Source organism: Pleurodeles waltl, chromosome 10 (assembly GCF_031143425.1).
Source record: "Pleurodeles waltl isolate 20211129_DDA chromosome 10, aPleWal1.hap1.20221129, whole genome shotgun sequence".
NCBI classification, from domain to species: Eukaryota; Metazoa; Chordata; class Amphibia; order Caudata; family Salamandridae; genus Pleurodeles; species Pleurodeles waltl.
In genome coordinates this window covers 287,469,631-287,496,178 of record NC_090449.1, presented here as the reverse complement: position 1 = coordinate 287,496,178, position 26,548 = coordinate 287,469,631, and the positions used below count along the sequence as shown (strand labels likewise).

General features: G+C 43.5%; 1 protein-coding gene across 1 annotated transcript in view; it reads right to left on the bottom strand.

The window, feature by feature from the left end:
• Positions 1-26,548, bottom strand: part of MRTFB (myocardin related transcription factor B) — a 314,132-nt gene that overhangs the window by 155,770 nt on the left and 131,814 nt on the right. The window contains exons 5-7 of the mRNA XM_069210422.1: positions 13,255-13,416; positions 11,140-11,309; positions 8,746-8,871 (exon numbers count right to left, since the gene is read on the bottom strand). Of these exons, the coding sequence (XP_069066523.1) occupies positions 8,746-8,871; positions 11,140-11,309; positions 13,255-13,416 (458 nt within the window). The remainder of the gene's footprint in view (positions 1-8,745; positions 8,872-11,139; positions 11,310-13,254; positions 13,417-26,548) is intronic.

Genomic DNA, 26,548 nt, shown 5'->3' with positions numbered 1-26,548 from the left:
GCTTCCAATGCTTTTCAATAGGGAGAACCCTGGGGTCATAAAGATGCTGCAGGCTGGTTCCAGTGGGCCAGTTCTGGAAAACCAAAGGCTGAACAAGGAGGAGGGACGCATGCTGAACGTTGCTGGATCATTGCTTTAAGGCCAGGGGTACCTTTGGGCATTAGGTACCTTTGTCCGGTTCTCTCGCGTTCAGGAGGCTCCTCTGGATTTAGGCTGTAGGCGTCGTCCTGGTGGCCAGGAGGGCTCAACCGAGGGTGGACAGAAGGTCAGAATCCCCTGGGGACCTGTTCTGGGCCAGTGGGCCACCTGGACACGGGTCGTGGGCGTCGGGTGCAGAGTGGGCGGGACTCGCAGATCTGGCGCGGTTCTGGAGTCTTTTCTTGTGGACAAGGCTGCTGTCCTCTGGAGTTCTTGGCACTCTGGTCGGCAGGCAGTCCTCTGGGGGTTTGTAGAGGTCGCTGGTTCTGCAGGATAGGTCGTCTTTTGGTAGCAGGGCTTCTGAAGCTGTAAACAGGCTGGTAGGGCTGAGGCTAAGTCATTTGGTGTCTGGAGTCTTCCCTGCTGGGGTCAGCTTAGCAGTCCTTCTTCTTGCATCTTTCTTCTTGTCTTGTGGTTGCCAGGAAACTGGTAAGCTGGGTTCAGGGGTGCCCTTAAATCCTAGTGGGGTCAGAGGCCAGTAGCCAATGGCCCTGAGGGTGGCTACACCCATCCTGTGCCCACTCCCTCTGGCGATGGGGGCACATTCCTAACCCTATTGGTCCCTGTTCTCGCAATCAAGATGGAGGATTCTGCAGAGAGGAGCTTTGTCCCGGGGGAGGGGCGATCATCTCCACTAGCTGGAGTGCCCTGGGGTACTGTAACAGGAAGCCTAAGCCCTTGAGGCTCCCCCAAAGTGTTGTAGTTCCTGCAACAGGGAGGTGTGAACCACCTCCACCCAGACCAGGCTTTGTTTCTGACTCCAGAAAGCACAAAAGCTCTCACCCTATGGGGTCAGAAACTTGTCTTTTAGTTGCAGACTGGCACAGAGTGGTCAGCCTTACACTAAAGGGTCAGTTAAAATACAGGTGGCATCTCTAAGATGTCTTCTGGGTGCATTGTACAATAAATCCAACACTGGCATCAGTGTGGGTTTATTGTCATGAGAAGTTTGATACCAAACTTCCCAGCCTTTAGTGAAGCCATCATGGAGCTGTGTAGTTCGTGATGACAAACTCCCAGCTCATGTACTCAGTATGGCCACACTGCACTTATAATGTCTAAGAATGGACCTAGACACTGTAGGGGGATATTGCTCATGCAGCTATGCTCTCACCATTGGTGTAGTGCACCCTGCCTTCCGGCTGTAAGGCCTGCTAGAGAGGTGACTTACCTTTGCCACAGGCAGTGGTTGGTGGGCATGGCACCCTGAGAGGGATGCCATGTCGACTTTACCTTTTTCTCCTCAACAGCACACACAATCTGCAATGACAGTGTGAATGTGCTTGGTGAGCAGTCCCTTACTGTGGCACAATACACGCTGTAACTCTCAAGGACCCTCCCTGGTCACAGACCTCTTGATACCACTGGTACCTTTTACAAGGGACTTAGCTGTGTGCCAATTTTGGGTACAATGGTACAGTTTAGGGAAAGAACACTGGTGCTGAGGCCTGGTTAGCAGGATCCCAGCACACTCTCAGTCAAGTCAGCATCAATATCAGGCAAAAAGTGAGGGGACAGGTAACCATGCCAAAAGGGGCACTTTCCTACAAGTCCCACTTCCCTCTCAATATGGCAGTGGTCATTCCCCATTCACTATAAGTGACATTCAGGTTAGGCCTGACTAGTAGCCCAAATCTCTCTTTAAAAGTCAAAAGTGTTCCAGTGCCCGAAACGCTATTTGGCAGAACAAGTTCCCCCACGGCCTTTCAACCCTGTGATTAGTCTTACCTGCTCCTTCAGGGGTTGCGCTGCCAAAGTACCTGAGAGCATTTCACTCTCGGACATCTCAGAGGGGCCACAGGAGCTGCTGACAGTGAGTAGCACTAACAGCTTTGCAGGGGCAGAAGCTGGACGTCAAAGGCGCTTCCTCTGGTGAAATGGTAAGTTCCTCTGACCCTTCTCACAGGAGGAGAGGCGATCCATCACTCAGGTTCCGATTCTCAGTCTGTGCTTAGGCAGGCATAGGTCACCACAGCATCCTCTCCTCTCAATGACAGTGGAACCAGGCAACGCCCCATGTTCTTCATGGTGGCCCACTCTGGCCTCACCAACTTCACTCAGCACACAGGCGATAGTCCAATAAGCACTGTAGTAGCTTCATCTTCATGGCGGACCACTGTGCCATACAAGGTTGCTGACTTCACTCCGCACATGGGCTACGATTGGCACAGCATTAATCTTCACGGTGGTTCCCTCTGGCATAAGGGGTAGTTGACTTGAACCTGCACACGGATGATGACATGGACGGTGCGGCACCTGTCTCCTCATAGCTTGCTACAGGGATTCACTCACCAGGATTCCCCACAGGACCTTGCACCCTCCAGCTCTCTCCTTTCCCTCACAAAGCATACTGGTGTTGGCAAGCAGGCAGGCATTGGTGTTCTAAACTCCAAACGCAGAAAGTATCTGCTTTTCCTGGGCCCGCAGCCCTGATCATAGGCAGAGGTCTTGCAGAGCTTCTGCTCCTTGCACAGGCTGGCTGGCTGCTCTGCAACTGACACTTTTAGGGGCCTAGAGCTCCCCTTCTTGTAGTCCATTCCCTGACATCTAATGGGATACACAGTCCAAGGGCCTGATTATGAGGATGCCGGTCGAAAGATTACCAGAAGACTGCCTTTCCTACCAGGAACATGTTTCCCCGTTCGGCTGACAGCGATCTGAGTTGTACTCAGCCATGGCGGCGCTGAACTCAGCACCGGCTGGCTGATTACATCTCAACTTTCCACCAGTCTTTCCATATTGGGGTCCTCACCATGGAAAGGCTGGCAGAAAGCCAGTGCCGGGGGGCCCCCCTGCCCAACACCATCAGAATGCGCATTGTCTACTTTGCCAAGGCCAATATCGTAGCACTGTTCCCACCGGTCAACCCAGCGGGAAGGAGTGATACAATGTTTCCATCTGTCACCCAGGTGGGAACATTGTAATACTCTTGAGGTACAATGGTGGCATCCTCCCCACTGCTTTGGCGGTGCGCTTTTAAGACTGCCAAAGTCGTAATGAGTCTCCAAGTCTTTCACGTTTGTCATGGTGGTCCTATTTAAGGCACTACTCCTCTGCCCTGCCTGTGCAGGAGTCTGTCACAGCAGGTGGGACTCCTAATCTGATAGCCCCACAACACTAGCCATGGGAGTGACTAGAAGTTCACACCTGGATGTCAGTCACAGTCATACTTTCATCAAAAGGTTACCCCAGGGCCCCATCCCTTCTCTTTATGATTCTCTTATCAGCCCCATCTCCTTCCTAATATGTGCAAGGCTCCTTTCCAGTGACCTCTCTCTGAATCAAGAAGCACTCTTTGAAGTCTATTGAAGAGCCTGGCTCCTTCTTTCTCCAGTGTGGTCCCACCCAGCTCACAGGAACGCAGCCACCCACAAGTCGATCTGGGGGATTCCTCTACAGCCACATGCACCTCCAGTCAGCCCTGGGTCTCCCAGAAAGGACCCCAGAGTATTCCATGTATTGCATTATTCAGAAACACATATACTCAGCTCATGCACACTACACATATGCACTGCACAGAGCTATATACTAACTTGATTTAGGCCAAGGGTGAGTTAAGCAAACAGTAGCTGAACTTTAAATGAGTGAGCCTGTAGGCTTCACTTTAATGACACAGGTAAAAAGGCCTCTTCATTCCTACTGATCACTACACAGTAGCTGCCACCACAATGCTCGTGCTACCAAACACCTGGCAAAGGCTGTAGCCTTTCACCACTATGAGGGTAGTGCTTTCGATGCCCATACTGGCCCACCAGGCCCGCAATGATCCGTGTTCACCAATGACAAAAAAGTCAGCACAAGGCATCTGGACACAATTGCAGCTGGAGCACTTGTGGCATGGGGCACGTACGTCACCATGCAAGGGACTTGTATGCCCCAACACTTCAGCTCTGCAAGGGCACTGCCTTGACTTCCGTGCGGAATTTGCGCAAACCGTGCCAGCATCAGATTAGCACCTATCTCCACATCAAACATGATGTGAAGCAGCAGGCTTATCTGTGACCGCAAAACTTAAGCTAACACCTTACAAGGAATCAGGACCACTTAACATGGTCAACCTCGGTTTAACACCTCATTACCAACAGGACAAAACCAGCCTGAAGTTTTTGCAGCAGTGATTATTACCATTAAACTAACGTTCTGCTGTTGTTGCCCTTTCACATTTAGTATTAAAATAAGTACATTTGGACATGTAAATGATTGACTTCAGTATTTGAACTGTATTTTTATTTAGAGAATTCTTGAAAAACAATTTGAAAACAACAGCTAGACGGAAAAAGAGTAAATGTCATGTAAGAACCTTAACACATTAAAGTAAAGGATGAGAAGGGTTTAAGTGATCTGGATGCAAGGCAAGGATTACACAAATGAAATGAGTTACAGCCAGACTAAACCACTGAGAAGTGTGCTAAACTACATCTGACAAATGGGAAACAGTGATATTACAAACCAACTTCATATCCCACTTTAAGAGTGACTCCCCGTGTCTGACCAGATAACAGATTTATAGCTTCAGTTTAGCCGTAAAAAAAACTCAACTTGTGGATATGGCATCTGATGACTTTGCTGCCTCCCTTAAAAAGGCCCACTTAGGGCTTTCTCATGCTAAGCACGTGTAAGCCCTTGTCATAGACATAAGACTACTTAAAAATGAATATACTTTACAATAGTCAGTATACCTCATATAAGGTGCAGTGCAAACAAGACATAGAATGTTGAAAAATTCATGATAGTACAGCTACCACATTACTAATTCTGATGCTGTCTCCATTAAAACGCTCTCAACAGTGTTGTTTCCAATAGGCCACCTCAATAAATACTACCATACGATTTGACCTTTTAAACACATTGACTTACATTTTAAAAATATTTGTTAATGTGGAAGGCAGGGTGACTAGACTTGTGCAGCTTTAAACCCGAACATGGCTTGCAAGCCAGGGTCTGTCAAACCCTCAAATGAAAAGAAATAAAAAGGAGACCAGCCAAAGGCTGAGTGCAATGGGATGACTGTAGCGGGCTGGGCACAGGCTCTGCGGCCAACTCCTACTGTACACAGCTAAAGGTTTTGTGCAACCAAATTAGTCATGTGGTAGGTGAATGGAGTACATAATAAAAATGCAGTACATCATAAATGAAAAGAAATTCACAAAAACACAGCTAAATGTTAGTTACGGTTCACAAACACCTAAAAAAGGTCTCACATTTACCTGTTATAGTGTGCAAAGCACAAAACACTACCATCCCGTCAACTGCCTTGCTCAAAAAACCCACTTTGTTTATGGCATCTGAAAACAAACACTGGCAAAGCCATTAGGTCTTACTTATGCATGAGCTATTGGATTTGTAAATGTGTCATAGCCATGTTGTACACCAGTGGGACTGCTGTTCAGCATAGCTGAAAGTTAGTGACATAGAGGAGAGTCACCTGGAGTAACAGAGTGGAATGACGAAGAGTGGAGTGTTGTAGAGTGGACTGGCAGAGAGTGTTCAGTATTGGAGTGGCTCAGTATTGGAGTGGCACAGTGTGGAGTTGTGTAGCGTGGCATACACTGGAGTGGCATAGACTAGAGTGCATTAGTGTAGAGCACATGGGCATAGATTGATGCAGAGGATAGTGGCATAGAGTGCAGTGGCATTGAATTCAGTGCTTACGATGCAACATTGTAGAATTCAGTAGTGTAGGTTAGAATGGTGCATATTAGAGTGCAGAATGGAGTGGCACAGAGTAGAAAAGCGTAGATTGCAGTGGCATAGTCTAGAGTGGCATAGAGTGGTGCTGAGTGGAGTGACATTGAGTTGTGTGATGCAGGGCAGAGTGCAGTTGTGTAGAGTTACAAAGAGTGTAATGGCTTAGAGTAAAATGGTGTATAGTACAGTGGCATATAGGACAATGGTGTAGAGTAGATCAGAGTGGCATATAGAGGACTAGTGTAGAGTGCAGGGGCATAGAGTAGAGTGTTACAAATTAAAGTGTGTTGACGTAGAGTGCAGTGGTATAAAGTGCAGTGTTGAGGATTGGCGTAGAGTACATTGGCGTTGAGTGTAGTTGTGAAGAGTAGACTGATATGGCCTGTATTGGAGTGGTGTAGAATAGAGTGGTGATGAGTGTATTGCCACAGAATAGAGTGGTACAGGGTAGAGTAGAGAGGCATAGCGTGAAGTGGCATAGAGTGGAGTGCCGCAGAGCGCAGTGGCATGGAGTGGTGTAAAGTGGAGTGGTGCAGAGTAGAGTGTAGTGAGGTGGAGTGGTGCAGAGTAGAGTAGAATGGCATAGAGCGGAGTATGCATGGTATGCTAGCGCACTGCCATTACAGACAACACATTTTCAATTGAAATGACCATTACATTTGCATAGACATACAGTTTTATTAATAAAACTCTACAGTGCCCAGACGAAAATGTGAGGAAATTGCATCACCTTATTTTGATCATATTAAAGTATTAGTTTCCAACGCACTTCAGAAATACCAAAAATGGTGTTACTAATTGTGTTACTAATTCTGAAATATTCCTAAAAACGTACACAGTTCATTTATTGTTGAGTGCTAGAAAAAACATCTTTCCTACCCCCAGAATCCAGCAAGATTGCCACATAAATTATCTCCCTTTAAAGTCGGAGTAAGAAAAGTAAACTCTGTCAGAAGACGTAGGGCTTTTTTCAGTTTAGATTTGCTGAACCATAACTTGATGGTTAGATCTAACTTTTCTTGAAAAAAAGGTGTTTCTTGCTTTTCCAATAATTTTGGTGCCACATGACAGACCTGTACAGAAGCAGAATGCAATTTACGTTTTGGCATTTCAAGATGGAAGGTGGGTGGTTCATCAAAAGAGTCAAGTTCCCTTTCAGCCTTGGTTTGAATTTTTTGGCTTTTTACTTAAGGACAAACAGTTTACAGGAATTATATCACACCTGGCATGAAACAAGAACTTTACCAAGAAAAGGGCCTTTTTGGTATTCGGTGTACATCAATTCAGTATCTGTTGAGACATTTGCTTTAATAAAAGGTTTTGGGTGTGCTTTGAACAGTCAATCAGTTGTGCAGCTTAAAAAGTGGATTTGCTGACAGTAAAGGAAAATGTTTGTTGCGACAAGTGTCACAGGAAGCCAGGAATTATGGCCAACGTCCTGGAGAAATGTGTCCGACGGTACAAGAATTCCCTGACAACCTGGAATGTGGGGGTGGGGAAAGGGACAGATAATGCCCCCAAAATAAAACAGACCAATGGGTGCAAAAAATAATCTATATGTATTTATATAGGTAAGTATTTTTCCTACAAATGTTTGGGAACGCATTAGCCTGGCTAAATCTGTCTCGACGCCAGAGCTAAAAAGGCCATGTTTTTGTCACAGGATCTGCAAACTTGGATGGAAGGCCAACAAACATTGTTTAAAACACTAATTTTAAATTTAGCAAAACATGAAAAAAGAAAAATGCGAATTTATACAGTCACGAATCATCAATGGACCACTGTGCGCAGCTGGATCCATGGGAACTGAAACAATAGCTGATAGCAATCTAAGCCCAGCACTCACAGCCTACTGAGAATATATGAAGGCCAAGTGCTGATGGTTCAGTGGGACAAGAATTTACGCAGCGAATAGCCTTCGGTACTGTGTACACAGTTCAGCGGCACACGGGGTTGTTCAGTGCCTTGTTTGCTATCAGAACCTCCGTCAAGAAACCGCAGCTCACAGCCAAAGAATGTGTTAATCATGCTTGGTGACGCCAGGGTTGCGTAGTTACTGTGGGCAGAACCTGCAGCCAAACCGAGTGCATACAGCACTTAGTCGTCTGGAAGCTGGCTAGGGGCATGGCCAAAGGCCATGCATTGCTCTGCTGAAAGCCATGGCAAAAGGATCAGAGGCAGAGGAGTAGGTGGCTAGCTCCAGAGCCCACTGCACACAGCCAAAAGCCATGCGTAATATTCCTGGAGACAGAGTGTCGGGTGCTTGTTCTGCACCCAGAGCTAAGTGTGCATTGTCCAAGGCCATCCACAGTGATCTTTGAGCCAATGTGGCTGTTATGCAGCTAGACTCCCTGAGCTACCCATAGTAAAGTAATCTATTATGCCAACAGAGATGTGGTATATGATGTCAACAGTGAGGTAAGTCATCATTGATGTCTTTTGTTATGTCATTGGTAACTTCATGTCTGAGATCATGAGTAGTGTACTGAGAGGAGAGTTACAGTTAACCATAACTGGCTGATTTCACTGTTTTTTTCAACTTACAGCTGTTAATATTATATCTCTTTAACTATGTATGCAAAGTTAACCCTAACTTATCTTTAACAAGTGTTGTCGTGAATACATAGAACTATGTCACATAAACCTTTACATCTTCATTCTTTAGCGTCCAAGGATGTGCCCATGCTAAGCATTTGTATATGAAGTTCAAGACAGGTACTAGCTGACTAATTTAGCAAAGCTGAGTGGTTACTGTCTTAACTCGAGGAGTAAGTTAATGAAGAACTGATTAATACATGGTTGAGAAACAAGTGACAGCAAACATGAAATGGTGCCCAAATCAACCACTATCAGACTCACCTTCACTAGTGCTGGTGCAGGCTTTGCTGGAGACACTACGTTGTTGACTGTAGGGCGTGTTACCTGCTGCTCCAAAGCAAGTACAGGCTTCAAGAACTCCGGGACGGGTGAGGCCACTCTTTGGTGCTGGCAAGTGGGGAAGCATAGCAACAAGGTAAGGTTCCAATTCTTCAGCAGTCATACCAGGATTAATGACAACATTCTTTAGAATTGAGCACAGCAACAAGCCATCTTAAAACTACTGGGAACTATTGTTAGGTTTATACAATCCTATGATTACCTTAGACAGTTCACGTAATGGATTGGCAAGAAGAGCTGCTAACATATATCAATAAAATCACTTGACTATCTTGGGCCGGGCAGGGGGGCACGAGTAGCCCATCCAAATGGATGATTTTAAATCAGCAGCCCTGTGACAATCACTGTGTAATAAAGATTACGGTTCTCAGTTACAATTTTGAATCCTCAAGTTTAATACTGAACCATCCTAGTAAGACAGAGAGCTGAAACATGGTCAAGGACTTGAGTGATGGGTTGGTTGCCTACTTCCAGGTGGAATGAATGAGGATAAAGATGTTGTATTCACTGAAACAATTTACTGACCACAAGTAGTAACGTGAGTTAATTTCCTGACTGAGAGATTGAAAGGAGTGGAGACCAAAACTACGAACCATTCATAAGTAGTTCTGCAACTAAGGTGGCATTGTGTCGTATATATTTATATATATATATATATATATATATATATATATATGAGCAGAGTGAGTGTACGGACGGTCATGACTCACGAGAGGCAAAGGTCAAGTGAGTAATTATGTCCCTCTACTGCCTCAACAATGTAAATTATTAAACATCATATTAAACTCTGAGAATCGGCATGTATGGTTTAAAATATACTGTGTTTTATATACACTTCTTACCAACATAATTTTTTAAACATACCCATAGCAGACGGGGTTACATTTGCACAGTGACATTGTATGTCCCCAATTGTTTTTTTTGTATATTTTACAAATTCTAGAATGTAATCATTAAGGCATTTTCTTAAATCAGTTCATCTCTATGGTGGCAATAGCATACATTTTGACCTCCGTACTGTAGTAATAAATGTGTGAATCAATTCCAGTTAACATGTGCAACTGACACATGCAATTGGACCACATTTTTTCTCACTGACAGGGCATAAACCCAGAAGGTAAGTATATGCGTTTGCAAAATATAGGGACAAAATGCACCCAACACTGTCATGGGTGATAAAATAGTTAGAATCTTATTCCTACCAGACTTTAATGACATAAACAAACCTAAATCAAGATCCTCTTTCATTTCGAGGTTTATAGTGCTAAACAAACGCAGAGATGAATTAGTGTGGACATGGACTGCAATATATTCTAAAATGTTTTCTAAACATTTTTGACTAGTTGTTTAAAAGAGGTGTAACCTTCACCAGGAAAGCACTTCAAATAGGAACATTATCAATCACTAATGACCAGGTGACCAACTATTTCTTAAGACAAACCTATTCAAAATTCTATAAAAGAAATAAGCAACAGTTATATGCCTGCACTTGGCATTCTGCATGCAGTCAAAGACTAGTGTACAGACAAGGTGAGAACCAGAAGGACATACATCAGGACTCCAATAACAGGTAGCATATCCATTGGTGTATAAGGGAATAGGTTAAACAGGTCAAAGTGCCGTCAGTCGGCTTTCTAAAGTTCCTTTTGATTTTCTTTTTTTAATTTCAAGTAGCACAAACGTGTCCCAAAGGAGGTAAACACGTTTAATCAGACATTGTTTTGAGGGACATGAAATTTAAGTAACTTCCACAGTTACATTATCATAGCACGAGGGAGGCTGGGATTTAAACCTGGTTCCCCAATTCTAAGGTCAGCAGCTCCAAACGACAGACCACATCTCCTCCCCCTCTTCAAACCTAGATGGTTTTCCACCTCTGTGAGAGGGTTTGGAAAGGAATTTCCAGAGCCTCAATCTCAGAGCTCGAACCTTATGGTCATATGCATTTAAATCTCCTTAGAACCCTGGCTGAGACAGGCAGGTTAGAATCCCAGATCCAAGGTATCGCCAGTATCTACAGTTTGTGGAAACCTTACCAAGTCAAAGTATTACCATATGGGCTGAGTCTGACTCTTTCAGCTTTACAAATAGCCTAGCAGTGGTGGCAAAGCACCTCTGTTGTGACAACATACATCTTTACCTTTCAGATGTGGGTAGAGGATGTTACTCTTGAAGCAAACTCCAGGAAAAAACTCCAAGTCTTTTGTCCATCGCCAACATTTGTTCCTAGCCGACCAGTACAACTAATCACAACAGAACTTGTCAACAGTATGCCACAACAAAGCTGTGGGTCATTATTTTCAAAGAGACCTTTACCTGGACAGTGCTATTCTGTACTGGAGACAATTCACAGTTCTTCACCTCTGCTGGCGAGGCTCCTGAACTTTGGGAATCTTGGCTTGCTGGCTGCTCCGGTGACAACGCATCACTGCTGTCCTCATCAAATGAGTTAGCATCCACGTTTTCAGGAAACTCTTCCTCACCATCTGCAAATACAATCAAAAATACATTGTCCACAAATTCATAATGGTGTATAGTATATGAGTAATCCTCCCGACACACAGCAATGTTCATTCGTGGCTCAGCAGGGTCAGAAAGATCTAGCATTTTCTTCTTCTTCAAGCTAATTAATGATTCTGTCTAATCACTTTAAATGATGGATCCCTAGATAGGAGACTATTACAAAGGACTGCCTTCTGGGCTATACATCCATGCTGAAGACAAAAGAATGAAAAATAAATTGTGGCAACAAAGATAATACTTGCACAACCCAATTCAATACTACATTCTTATCATAACATTAGTTTGAGTGCGTGGTCCTAGAATATATGCACAGTAGTTTAGTGTTTAATGTATAGGTTGTACATTGAATTCTTTTCCTTAACACTAGAATAGGTGGGCCACCTTGTTAAGGTGCAGGGTTACTACAGCAAGACTCAGTTCCAGTTCCCTTCCTAAAGGAGCCTTCTCAATTGTACTCATTGGAGGCCCTCCTCTTGGTGGTGCAATACCACAGTCTTCTCACAACATGTAGCAGCTGTCTGTCATTTAGAAGGAGAATCAGAAATTATGTGTGGTTTGGCAAATAAGAATAGTTCAGAAATGTTAATGAATTAAAGATGGAAACTGCAAACCATCCAGCGATCTTTGACTTGCACGCACGTTGAAAGACAAGTACACTAGGGTTCAGTCACTTTAGGAACTTCAGCCATTACAGGATTTGTTCTTCATCTTGACGCAGCCTCAATCAATGGGTAATGTGCCCTCTACCTCTGGTATTCATCAGGTATCACTTGCTATATTATTTTGAAAAACGTGGTGGTCATGGTGTCTTCTTTTGAACTGCTCTAGCTAGTAGAAAGTAATAAATCTATGTTTCTTATCCAACTTAGGATCCACTTGCTAATACAATTTTCTAGGTATACAGTGTTGCTTTTTAATTTAACATATGGTTCATAAAACATTTACGACCTGTGACGATATGTGTGAGGAAGAAAAATGTGGGCATTGTCCAACATATTAACTCTTGAATTCCACTTTTTAAAACAGAGGCTCTATGCTATTTTGGTCAACCATGGATGATGCTCAGCATTTTTCTCAGCTGTTTTTTTCTGGCATCCATGAGCAAAATTGCTCATCAACATAAATTTTTTAGGTAATGTACATACTAATGTCAATGACAATTATTGTACCACTTGAATCATTTGGCATAATGTTTAGGACCCAAAAAAGTAATATATTTTATCTTAAAAGACAACAACGTCTGACGGAAAGTAAGCGGGGGGAACCTGCGCTACTGGCCAAGGATGGATGCAGCACGGATATCAGGGACTATCAGGAGGGGAGAGGCAGAGCTACTCCTCAGTAATGAGAAGCAGAAGGAATGGAAGCACAGTGTATTAATATGAACAGTGGGGATAATACTGAGAGGAAAAGGGAAAGAGAAAGCAATATAGACTGACACTGAAAGAGAGTGAAAGAAAGAGATAGTGCACAAAAGTTGAAGAGACACTGAAGAAAGTGAGGGTACGAGAGAAAGAGTGAGGTTGACTGCAGATACACATCAGTATGTTTTCACAGTGGTGTATGAGGTGGAGTACATTCTCAACAGGAGCTGTCATTGTACTGTGTTGTCATGTTCCTCAAAATAATAAAATTTGTTTTAACAAAAAAATGAAAACTGTGCAATGAATGAATAAATAAAACAGTTGAGACTCTCATTTGGTAGGAAAATGAACTAGAAAAATATGTTGTGACCACTCACTTTATTTCTGTGAAGAATAACTCTCAGCAACAATGGATAACGTTTGCCTGGCCTTCATGATCTAAAGGTTTTTGTAAGATGCTTTTAGCCGCTGCAAATAAGGGAGGTCTCCTCGTGTAAGACTCTAAATGGTGTGTTCAAAATTGTAGGGGCTCCTTTCTACTTGCCTATGATGGCCTCCTTAACGCTGGTGTCCACTGGAAGGATATTCTTCTCAACTAACTCCATGGGGCCAGGCCTTTGAGCAATCTTCTCGTTCAGGTCATCAGCTAGCCGAGCTCTCTTCAGCCTCATCTGAGTCGCTTGCAGTGAAGGCTCCGCAAACGTTTCTGTGGGAGGAAACAGATTCCGTACACTGGAACGTCATGTTGATGCACAGATAATTCAGGGTGCCATCTGGGCCTATGCATACTACATGCTGTCGCCAGAAGATGTCAGGAAGAAGTAGGTGAACTCTTCAGAACAGTGATAGGTTAGCTGACAATAGCATTTGAGTAAACTAGGTGTCACAACATTAATATCTTCCTGAATCTATACAATGAACCACGTAAAGTAAAGGAAGAAGGATTGGCTAAGATCTGATCAGAGAATAACTTTTTTTGCTGTGATGCAATTCAATGTGACTGTATTCTGGAATATCAAGTAAAAGAATATCGTGCCACGCTAACATCAAGGGATAAAATATAGAAAGCTAAGGGCACATGACAAAATATAAATTTACTATTCTTAACTCCACAAGAAATTAGGCATCCCAAGTTTCACTAGATCTTTAATTTAAAAACCCAAGAAAACCCTGGTATAAACCATGCAATTTACACTGAAACAATCACATTGCCACGGACAGGACGTCAGAGAGTGCTCACAAAATGTTTTTGTTTTAGTTCATCTCAGAGAAAGATAATTTCTGCACTAAGTCATGAACAATTTGGGTCACTTGCTAAAGCAAAATGCTTCTGGTGCTGTACTTTACCTGTTAAGTACTTTACCAATGATGTGTTATGAAACCACTACAGTTACCATCTGCTGCACAATGACAATTTCTTGTGAAAATTATAAAGAATTTAGGGCCTGATGTACGAAATTACCATTTGCAAACAGTGGTCACAAATCGCACAGTGATGTTTTGCAAATGAAAAAAGAAATTGCAAACCGACTTATGTACTAATAGGTTGGTTCACAAAATTCCGAAACATAGTGGGTCACAATCTGACTTTCTTCATCAAATAAGCATGAGGTAGGTCGTAAATTGCAACTCAGAACAATTGGATTCCATCACAAGGATGGTGGCCTGTTGGAATGAGCAGACAAGCATGCCTGGGATCGCATTTTAAGTAAAGTGCCCTGTTAAAAAAAAAAAAAAAAACTGTTTTCCATGAAGGAAACGGGGCAGAATTTATTAAGAAAGGGTTTTTTGTTCGTTTGATAGTTGGCAGAGGTACTATGGACCACTGCGTGCTTCCCATCCCGTATTCAAAAAAGGATAGGGGTCGCAACAGCCCCATTCACATTTTACACAGGGTAAACATCTCCACTGAGGTATCAGTAAAATTTCAATGTTTTGCGACCGGATTTGAGTCACGAAACATTGATACAGGACGCTCTAAGCATGGCCATTACAAACAGCGATACGTTATGGGTTACTAAACCCATTTTGCAATTCGGTAACATGTTATGGAATTTGAAAATGGATTCAGTATATGATAAAAAAGGTATTTTGTGGTCGCAAAGCCTGTGATTATGTGAACTGCGGGATTTGCAACTGCAAAGTTGCTTTGTACTTCAGGCTCTTAGAACATAGTCAGTAAATCAATTACTTTTTGCCTCATAGTGCCTGTGTTACTTCACTGTGTCTCCCTTGTAAAGATTTCACTCAGTTTTGTTGTGGTCAATTTTCTGTAAGGTTGGAAAGCCTACCACGCAGAACCACGTGCACAAGTGTCTACGTTGGGCACCAGGTGCTGTAAAGCTCTTAACAGAACGTTTTTCTATATGTGCATCTGCCACACTTTACACTTCTATTTAAAAAGAAATGTTTAATGATGTTTTAAAAAGGAAGTTTAACTGTGTATCTAGAAAGCAAACATCTAAAAATAGGGAATGCACTTTACCCGTGTGTGGGCATAACCATGACTTCATCCTGGGTGTAACTGCATTCTAATTACTTAACACTGTAAGAGTTTTTGAAAAATCACTAAATGGTACTTACTAATCTACCATCTATCACTTCTTATCAGTAATATTCACAGTAATCAGGTATTAAAGTATGATGTGTGATTGATGACTTACTGAGTACCCATTCACCACCTTTGTAAGCTAGTATCAACCACATAATAACTGTGGTGCCAAAAACAAATAGCAGTAAGACATTATTTCTGGTCGTGACATTACCTTCTTATTTCCACTTTACAGAATTATTGTATTCTGCTTTTGTATTCCTTGACAGTTCTCTTGCAGCCATGGTATGTTGTGCCACTGTGTTTTTGCATTTACTGCTGCTCCCTTAATCTACCCTTTCCCCATCTCTCCATTACTGACAACATAACCACTCGGAGGGAAAACCCTGAACTTCACAGTATCCAGGATCAAGCCAATGAATGGAAGGCTTCTGAGGGGCAATCAGGTGAGACTTTTGTTAGTTAAACGTGAAATCTAAAGATGATAAAATGGCCCACTGTCTTTTGGAGTTGGTCCATGACTGCCTGCGGTAAACCTGCTTCAGCAGCCAGTCATCCAGGTACGGGAAAACAGCAAATTCTGACCACTGAACGGGCAGAAACCACCTCCATCAATTTCGTGAACACCTAAAGGGGTGAGGCCAAAGTGGAGTACCGCAAAGTGAAAGAGTTCCTAGCCCACAATAAACCAAAGGTAACACCTGCGGGACTGCACCACTGATACTGCAAGTCCAAGGACACTGTCCAGTTGCCCAAGTCTAGGGCAGATAGGATATGGGCCAATGCGAGTATTTTAAATCTGTCCTTCATTAGAAAGTAGTGGAGGGGACGAAGGTCTAAGATAGGCCTGGGAGCCCCCATCCTTTTTCATGACTAAAAATTAAGAGTAACAACCCACATTTCTACAATTCTGGTACTCCTTCTATGGCACATTTGAAGAACAAGAGGTGTAGCTTCTGTAGCAGGATGGATAAATGTTCTTATGAAATTCATTCTGGTGTGGGAGGTATACTGGGCATAGAGGAACGGTAGGGCATATGCATTTACAAGAACCATCTGTCAGATGTGATAGTTCACCAAATAAGAAAGAAGTGCAGAATACTTCTTCCCACTCGATGCATATACACCTCTAAAAGTAAAGCAATTATTGGCTTTCGTAGCAAGGGAGGAGAACATTGGAAGACTGGCATCCCTACTGACCTGCACGTTGTCTGTCGGATCTGCATCTGTGGCTGGAAAGGACTGGGCCGTCTGTTGCATCACTGGTTGAAGGGCTATCTCTGTCTATATACTAGATCCCTGAAGCAGCTCCTAAATTTCTGAAACTGGGCCAGAAATTGTTTAGCCGGTGCCAACAGCCCTAAGGAATGCACTGCAGCTCTACTGCCCTGAAAGCATTCCAAAGTGGAGTATGACTTCCCACTGAAAAGCCAGAACCCATCAAAGGGAATGTCCATCTGCAAAATCTGCACATCGCAGGAGAAACCAGTGGACCTCATCCATGCATATCAAGGAAGGATCCAATTCTACTAACCGCTCTGCCAAGGCAATCCATGGTATATAAAACTGCATGGATAACATATTTGGATGTGTCTTGACCATTATGTACTGTCTGGGCCAATGAGTTGCTATGAGCCTCCAGGACCTCCTGTAAGACCTTGCTGGCTATGTCCCAAAAGGCATGGGTGTACCATCCCAATAGAAAGACTGTGTTTACAGAACACACTGCCAAATTGGCTGAAGAATCATACGTTTCTTAAAGACATCAATCCTTTTACATCCTCTTTCTGGAAGGGCAGAAGGAATTAATTAGGATTCACTTTACTGGTCAGTGCCAGTAAAATAAGGCTCTCAGAAGTAGAGTTTCTATGATGTCTGGCAACCTACCTGTTCACAGGCGCGCTAGACCATGGCTTCACCCAAGTAGCTAATATGATATCTTTGAGGGCATCAATAACAGAAGTAAGGGCTAGAGGTTGCTGGCATGGAATGCAGAATTTCTCTCGGTCTCAAATTGCTTTCAGGTGCATGGGAGCGTAATTAATACACAAATTAGAGTTAAATTCCAAGCCCAGGCACTAAAGACACACTTCGAGCAGATCCATGACCAACATCTACATCCTGCAGTTATGGCACAGCTTGATTTCTGTTGTTTTCAGTGGTGACATCATTGCTGAGTACACAGAGAAGTTTAGGAAATTGTTAGCATACCCCAAAAATTCAGAAGAGAAGCTCCTGGTCCATGTCAGAAGGCACAGAAAGAAAGGGACTCATGTCAGTTCACAGTGGTAGCATTTATGTGTGTCTCTTCTCCAACATTTTCATGGTGGTATGGAGCCGACCAATGTGAAGCCACATCATTACACTTACTGGCGTGCGGGACATCTACTATGTAAAAGTTCCCAATCCAGTATGGTACCTGGGAGATATTCTGAGGAGAAAAATCTTTGGTTCTTCAGAATCTGTGATTGCTACAGTTACCACTGAGATCTGGCTAGAGTTAAACATGAAAATTCACGGAAATGCCAAATCATTCAGTTTAAAAAAATGAAGAGTGTTTACACATTGTTGATTCTTTAACATTGAAATGGTTAGCCCTGGGTTTCCAATGATGACAGGAAAAGTGAAAATAGTGTAGGCTTCTGCAACAGTAGCTCGTGAGCTACAGATAGCTCTTCAGCTACCTGTAAGTATCTCTCCTGTGTGCGGGCCACCATACTATATTAGAAGTGTTTGCTTGGTTGAATTAATAAATGTATAACACAATTGAAAAGCGTGTTAACAAGACAAAAATGTGTATTTTCAGGCCTCACAAGCTGATGTCTGAAGGAAAATGGATGAATTTAAATTTGAATTTCCAATTCAACAATTACGGTCGCTGACCTGGGTTACATGTATTTCAGGTCCAAGGTACCCTTTTAGGAAAATGTGTACTTTACAAATACACGTTATGTCATGTTATATTTAAAGCTGATCTTTGAGTGATAAATCATGTGGGGTTGCGGAGACTTATTACAAAATTGGTGCACTACTACTATGGCTGTTTTGTATTAGCCGTGTAGAGGCATTCCAAACTGATAAAACCTTTTTTACATTATAGCTGTCAACTCTTCTTTATGCACTGGGTGATTACTGCTGATAATCCTGCATTGGTAGTCATTAACCCCTTAGCTGCTGGGCCTTTCCCCCCCCCAGTGCTGAGCCCTTTTTTGGCTATTTGGGGTAGTTTGCGCTTAGGGCTTCATAACTTTTTGTCCACATAAGCTAACCACGCCAAATTTGCGTCCTTTTTTTCCAACATCCTAGGGATTCTAATGGTACCCAGAGTTGGTGGTTTCCCCTGGAGGAGACCAAGAAAATAGCCAAAATACAGTGAAAATTTAGTTTTTTCCAAAAAATGGGAAAAAAGGGCTGCCGAAGAAGGCTTGTGGTTTTTTCCCTGAAAATGCCATCAACAAAGGGTTTCTGGTGCTGAAATCACTATCTTCCCACCTTTCAGGAACGGGCAGACTTGAATCAGAAAACCAAATTTTTCAACACAAATTTGGCATTTTACTGGGACATACCCCATTTCTACTATATTTGGTGCTTTCAGCCTCCTTCCAGTTAGTGACAGGAATGGGTGTGAAACCAATGCTGGATCCCGGAATGCTAAACATTTCTGAAAACTAGACAAAATTCTGAATTCAGCAAGGGGTCATTTGTGTAGATCCTACAAGGTTTTCCTACAGAAAATAACAGCTGAAATAAAAAAATATTGAAATTGAACTGAAAACAACAGCCATTTTTCTTTATGTTTTACTCTGTAACTTTTTCCTGCGATGTCAGATTTCTGAAAGCAATATACCGTTTTGTCTGCTGGACTCTTCTGGTTGCGGGGATATAAAGGGCTTGTAGGTTCATCAAGAACCCTAGGTACCCAGAGCCAATAAATGAGCTGCACCCTGCAGTTGGTTTTCATTCTATACTGGGTATACAGCAATTCATTTGCTGAAATATGAAGAGTGAAAAAGAGGTATCAAGAAAACCTTTGCATTTCCAAAATGGGATCAAGATAAGGTTTTGAGGAGCAGTGGTTATTTGCACATCGCTGAATTCCGAGGTGCCCATACTAGCATGTGAATTGCAGGGCATTTCTCAAATAGACGTCTTTTTTACACACTCTCTTATATTTGGAAGGAAAAAATGTAGAGAAAGATAAGGGGCAATAACACTTGTTTTGCTATTCTGTGTTCCCCCAAGTCTCCCGATAAAAATGATACCTCACTTGTGTGGGTAGGCCTAGTGCCCGCGACAGGAAATGCCCCAAAACACAACATGGACACATCCTATTTTTTTTATAGAATACACAGCTGTTTTTTCCAAAGTGCCTACCTGTAGATTTTGGCCTCTAGCTCAGCCGGCACATAGGGAAACCTACCAAACCTGTGCATTTCTGAAAACTAGAGACCTAGGGGAATCCAAGGAGGGGTGACTTGCGGGGCTCGGACCAGGTTCTGTTACCCAGAATCCTTTGCAAACCTCAAAAAGTGGCTAAAAAAACAAGTTTTTCCTCACATTTCGGTGACAGAAAGTTCTGGAATCTGAGAGGAGCCACACATTTCCTTCCACCTGGCGTTCCCCCAAGTCTCCCGATAAAAATGATACCTCACTTGTGTGGGTAGGCCTAGCGCCCGCGACAGGAAACGCCCCAAAGCGCAACGTGGACACATCCAAATTTTTGGAAGAAAACAGAGGTGTTTTTTGAGAAGTGCCTACCTGTAGATTTTGGCCTCTAGCTCAGCCGGCACCTAGGGAAACCTACCAAACCTGTACATTTCTGAAAACTAGAGACCTAGGGCAATCCAAGGAGGGGTGACTCGCGGGGCTCGGACCAGGTTCTGTTACCCAGAATCCTTTGCAAACCTCAAAAAGTGGCTAAAAAAACAAGTTTTCCTCACATTTCGGTGACAGAAAGTTCTGGAATCTGAGAGGAGCCACAAATTTCCTTCCACCCGGCGTTCCCCCAAGTCTCCCGATAAAAATGATACCTCACTTGTGTGGGTAGGCCTAGCGCCCGCGACAGGAAATGCCCCAAAACAGAACGTGGACACATCACATTTTTTCATAGAAAACAGTGCCTACCTGTGGATTTTGGCCTCTAGCTCAGCCGGCACCTGGGGAAACCTAGCAAACCAGCACATTTTTGAAAACTAGAAACCCAGGGGAATCCAAGATGAGGTGACTTGTGGGGCTCGGACCAGGTTCTGTTACCCAGAATCCTTTGCAAACCTCAAAATGTGGCTAAAATACCACGTTTTCCTCACATTTCGGTGACAGAAAGTTCTGGAATCTGAGAGGAGCCACAAATTTCCTTCCACCCAGCGTTCCCCCAAGTCTCCCGATAAATATGATACCTCACTTGTGTGGTTAGGCCTGGTGCCTGCGACAGGAATAGATCACACAACGGTCAATGTTGGTCCTTAAGTGAGGCAGCTGTTGACCCTGGGGTGATCCATCCCTGACACAGGCACTAGGTGTAGGCACTTAAGTGGGGTAGTGTTTTTATCAGGACAGGTGAGGAGTCGCTGGGTGGTAGGAATGTTGTGGATCCCAGCATATTCCTGTAGTTTGTGTGACAGAAATGCGAGAAAAATAGAGTTTTTTTTCAACATTTCAGCTTTGCAGGGTATTCTGGGTAAGAAAACTTTGGGGAATCCACACAAGTCACACCTCTGTGGACTCCCCCGAATGTCTAGTTTCCAGAAATGTTTGGGTTTAGTGTGTTTCTCTATATGGCCGCCAAATCCAGGACCAAAAACACAGGTGCCTGCCTTACAAAACCAGTTTGTTTTGCCATAGACAATTTTGATGTCTCCACAATATGATTTGGGTGGTGGAATTTGGGGCTGAACTAAATTGGTGAGCTCCCAAGAGAGCACTCTCTCTCTGCTTGCCGCCGCATTCACCTGCTCTCTGGGTTGGCCTAACCCACTATTACCCAGTTGCACGAACAGCTTGCGAAGGGACAGCAGGACTGTTCTCATCACCTCCCTCATAATGTACTGGAAGAGGAGTTTTCGAATGGGACTCCTCTGACTGAAAAATCACTCCCAGAGTCTGCGCCATTGTCCTATCCCTCAGATGCTGTCTCAGTATCTGATGTCTCAGTCTCTGATCCTATGTCAGAGCGGTCCTCTATAACCCGAGTGCAGGCAGCAGTCATCCATCAAGATGCCATCTCTGCTATTGGCTAAACTGTTGCTCTAAAACACTAGCCTACGTAGACAGTCACAAAATCGATGGTGTGTGTGAAATACGTGCAACAGTAGAGGCCACCTTACCTGCGCTTCTTCCCTCAATCAGCACGTACTTTCAAGACACTCAAAAAACACCTTGTAACATACCATTCGTCACAGTCTTTAGCACCTCCTGCGCCCAGTCCAACAATCATTATTGGCGCTCCCACTCCCTCCTCCTCGGATTCCCTCATTACCACCCAGCAAAAGTGCCCTTCATCTCTCCATAGACTTTACTAATGTACTCAGCTATTTACATAAAATACAGATGTGCTCTTTGCAGTAGGCATATAAACCTTCTGCGCTTCTTTATGGCACTAAAACTGCCACTAGACAAGTCGGACCCTTTTCCCCCCAGGGAAACCACACACATATTGACAAAAGTGATGTATATATGACAGCCAACCACCTGAAACTCAACTCAAGCAAAACCGAAATAATCCTCTTTGGCCCTCACCAAAAAAACCTGGGACCCCCCATGGTGGCCCACCACGCTAGGCCCTGCACCCACCCCGCCAACTACGCACGCAACCTCAGCATCATCCTAGACTCCTCCCTCTCTATGACCCAACAAATCAACGCTCTTACCTCCTCATGCTTCAACAAACTCCGTATACTGAAAAACATTCAAATGGATCCCCACAGAGACCAGAAAAACTGTCACTCACACACTCATCAGCAGCAGGCTTGATTACAGAAACGCCCTCTACGCCGGCACCACTCTAAAACTCAAGTGCAAACTACACGCATCCAGAACTCAGCAGCACGACTCATCCTCGACCTCCACCGACACGAACACATCTCTCCACACCTCAAATCCCTCCACTGGCTCCCCATTGACAAAAGGATCACCTTCAAGATCCTCATCCTCACACACAAATCACTCCACAACACAGGCCCTGCCTACCTCAACAAGAGTCACCTTCCACACCCCCACACGAAACGTCCGTTCAGCTGACCTCTCTCTCGCCTCTGTCCCCCGCATCAAACACACCACCACCGGGGGCAGATCCTTCTCCTACATTGCACCCAAAACATGGAACGCACTCACAACCCACATTCGCAAGACCCAAAACCTACTTCTTTTCAGGAAGGGCCTCAAAATCTGGCTTTTTGAACAGTGAACCTCCTAGCCCCTTTCCCTCCCCCCCTCCCCCCCTAGCGCCTTGAGACCCTCACAGGTGAGTAGCGCGCTTTATAAATCTCTTTGATACAGATCTACCTATATATATATATATATATATATATATAAATATATATCTACATAGATATATCTATAGATATATCCATGTACCTAGATATATCTATCTACATAGATATATATATATAGATATATACATATATTTTTTTTTAGTTGTTGTATGGTTTCCTTGGGGGCCAAAATGGCCCCCAGGGAAACCCTACAACATCTAAAAAAAAAATTGCCCCCACAGGGGGTCACCCTGCCCACGGGCGACCCCCTGTCATTTCATTTTTTTTTTTTTTTTTTAAATCCCCTGGGGGGGCAATCGCGCCCCCCCCCCCTCCCCCCCCAGGGGGCACCTACCTTTTTTTTTTTTAAAGAAAATTATGCCGGGGGGGGGGGGGGGGGCGGCCCATTTTCCGGGGGGGGGGCCGCCCCCCAAAAGTGAAATCCCTGGTGTCTAGTGGGGTTTCCTGGCCCCCGATCGCAGCTGTGCTGCGATCGGGGGCCAGGAAACACTTTCAGGAAGGCCTCGTAAGAAAGGGGAGACTCTCCCCTTTCTTACGAGGCCTTCCCGAACGTGTAAAAGGCCGTTTTCCCCATGAAAGCAGGAAGCGGCCGCAAGGCTGCTTCCTGCTTTCATGGGGAAAACACCTTTGCAACGTCAGCGCAAAAGGGGCGGGGGGAGACACTGTAACTTCCGTGTCTCCCGGGGGGGGGGGGGGGGGGGGGAATAAAAAAAATCCTCGGATTTATTAATGCCCTTCCTGGTGTCGGCCACTGGTCGTGACCCGCACTTAAGAGGTTAATGTAATCTTGTATGATGTGGTCACTAGAACAAAATGATAATATTAGTAGCTTGCAATGATTTTTCAGAGAACGTAAGTAGCTCGTATTACAAAATAGGGTGGAGACCCCTGATCTAGTCAGGAGAAAATCTGTCTAGAATATTTGCTATGTAGGGAGATTTTTCAGGTAACTTCGATGACAACTTTTTCCAAAAATATTACCTATTTGTTTAATACTTAGATGTCCTAGTTCGTACACTGTTTGCTGTGCCCTGAATGTAATTGTGTTTCTAGTTCAAAATCTCTTTTATAAATAAAACATTTAAAAAATAAAACTTTTGACAACCTCTGTAAAGTCTTATGTGAACATATAGTATTATTAGATTTTGTAATTAATTATGACAAATACTATAAAGTAAATTATTAAGAAGTTGGATTGAGCTATTGTAGTAAAGTCAACCCCTTTTCAGATGGCTACCTTCGGTTTTTCATTTTTGTCTGGGACTCGTCTGAAGTTATTCTTGAAATTTAAAACTAGGCCACTGCTATACAGTGTTCTGACCCCTAAGGCCTTTTGAAACTGTCTGAAACACCAAATGGCACATTAATCTTTCCTATAAGGCCAGAGTATATGGTACAGAGGCCATGGGAACATAATGCCATAGTACAGGGCCCATGGAAAGCTAAATGCAATAAGTGGAGGACCTATTTCCCAATCTACTACAGTGACAGTGCAGTGAAAACATGGCTTTAGGCCTACCCTGACAGCATTATCATAATTTCTGATGTAGAAGCCTATTTAAATCATCCTTTTGACAGGTAAGTAAACCTGATTTTAAATATTAAATAACTCAACCACCCAAACACTTTGCTACCACAAGGTATGGTGCATAATATTTAAGAGTAGAATATGTTTGACATTAGAAATGGCATGCTTCCCCAGTGAATACGCCAAACATGACATTGTCACTGGCCAGGATGTAGCCAGCACACAGGAAAAGTCAAAGTATTATACAATTTAATCTTTAAATGTTGACCTGTCCAACTAGAGGCTCCTTTCACTACCTTATTTTTATCTTAAATAAAAATCTAACGTAATGGTAAAGTTAGTTTTTTATTAAATATATGGGATATGGAACTTTTAAAATGCTACCTTTACCATGCCTGAAGCTGCTGGAGACTAATTTACATTTGCTCCCCAATAACCTGCATCCCGATGCTTGGCCTGAATTAGGTGTGAAAATGTCTCCCAAAGCAGAGACAACAGCTTGGGAGTGGGAAAGTGTTTTCTTCCCCTGTCCAGCAGACCAGTTGACGGAGTCCAGGAACTTAATTTATTTCAAAGAGGCATTGCCCAACACAAATAAATGTCAGGTGACACCTGGAAGTTCCTCAGCTTTTGTCCCTCTGGCCATGCTGGCACAAAACTCAGTGGGAGGACAGCCTATCCCCCACAACCGGTTTTGATTGCCCATTGAGTAGGTGAAGGCTCATTACTCGGGCCACACATCTGTGTGGGCACACAGGCTCTGGACAAGGGAAGAAAGTTTTCCCCAGCTTTGATTTTGAGGGCGAAAGGCACTGTGGGATTGTTTGCAGTAGGGCAAGCAGAAACGACTAAAAATGTGGGCAGGGCCTCAATAACTGTTACCCCAATGGTTAAGTAGTGCCCAAGAGTCTTCCACACTCACTCCTGGTGAACTCTACATAGCTAGACCTTACCCAGCTTTCCTGAGACACTTTCTGGAACTGTGGAAGAACGAAGAGGACTGGACCTGCTGTCTGTGACGTTTGAGGGCATCTAAAGGACTTGATCTGCTCCCTCTTGTACCTATGATAAAGAAGTGGGCTCTAATGGTAATTTACCCGACCTTTGAGGCTACAGGGACCCACAAATAAACTATTTTCATACAATTCCTAGGTGACCAGTGGTAACTGCAACGTGTACTGGACTTTGCTGGTGACCTTTGCCTGGCACCCTGATAGTCTTTAGGTGCCTCCCCAAGGTACTGGAGGGCTCAGAAGTGTACTTCGATGTGTGTGTGGACACCAGTAAAACATTTAGAAACTTTTAACTCTTGTTCCAGATCCAAAGTGACCCAGTGCAAAAAGTACCTATGGCTTCAGCTTGAACTTCAGATTCATCCACCTGAAAGGCTTCAGCATCTAGTAAGAAATTACAAAGCCATTCTCTGTTTTGAGACTTACAAACTTTTTCAAGCAAAAATCTCAAGAGCTCCAGAGCCTTAATGGAACCAACGATTCGCAGTGCCACCTCGGATGCTACAATTCAGATTTATCCCTAAGGGAGACAGTTTTTAATAAAAAAAAAAAATGGCAAAGTCCTTTTTTGGAATCAGACTTTTTACCTTTTTCAAACTTATGACTTCCAGACATTCACCGGGATCAGTCCACTTAGTGTACCAGACCAGGGCTCAATCGCGGTTGGCCTCAAACCACACTAGGTCTCAGTCTACTGCATCCATAGACTATTAATGTGCTTTGTGCTTTTTGGTGCTCTTTTCACTTAAATCTTTAAAAAAATAATATCTCTGGTTTTGCTCTTATTTTACTCATACAATTTATTCTTATTTTTAAAATTGGTTGGTTGTGGAATTTTGTGCTTTTTGTATCTTTGTTTACTGTGTGCGCACTGCTTAATACTTAATACTTTACACAGTGACTTTGATTTAAGCATAACTGCTTGGTGACTTGTTTCCAGTGACTGAGCACAGGTTTATTTAATTTAATTTGTGTGACATGTAGAAGGTTGTAGTCTTACCCTTAGAGGTGGACCTATTTCCAACCCAAATAATAAACAACATTCCTACAGATATTAATGAGGCAGAACACATTCTGCCAACCCATTTGCCTGCTTTGAAGAACCCCTGCTGTGTTGTCAGCAAACAGTGATGTGACAATGCTCACAAATTTACGTTGTTTCCCCTCAAACAGCAGTTTCGAACAAAAAATCAATAAACCCTACCCTTCTCACATTCGAAGTAGATATTTGAGTATGCATACATCACATTCCTTAA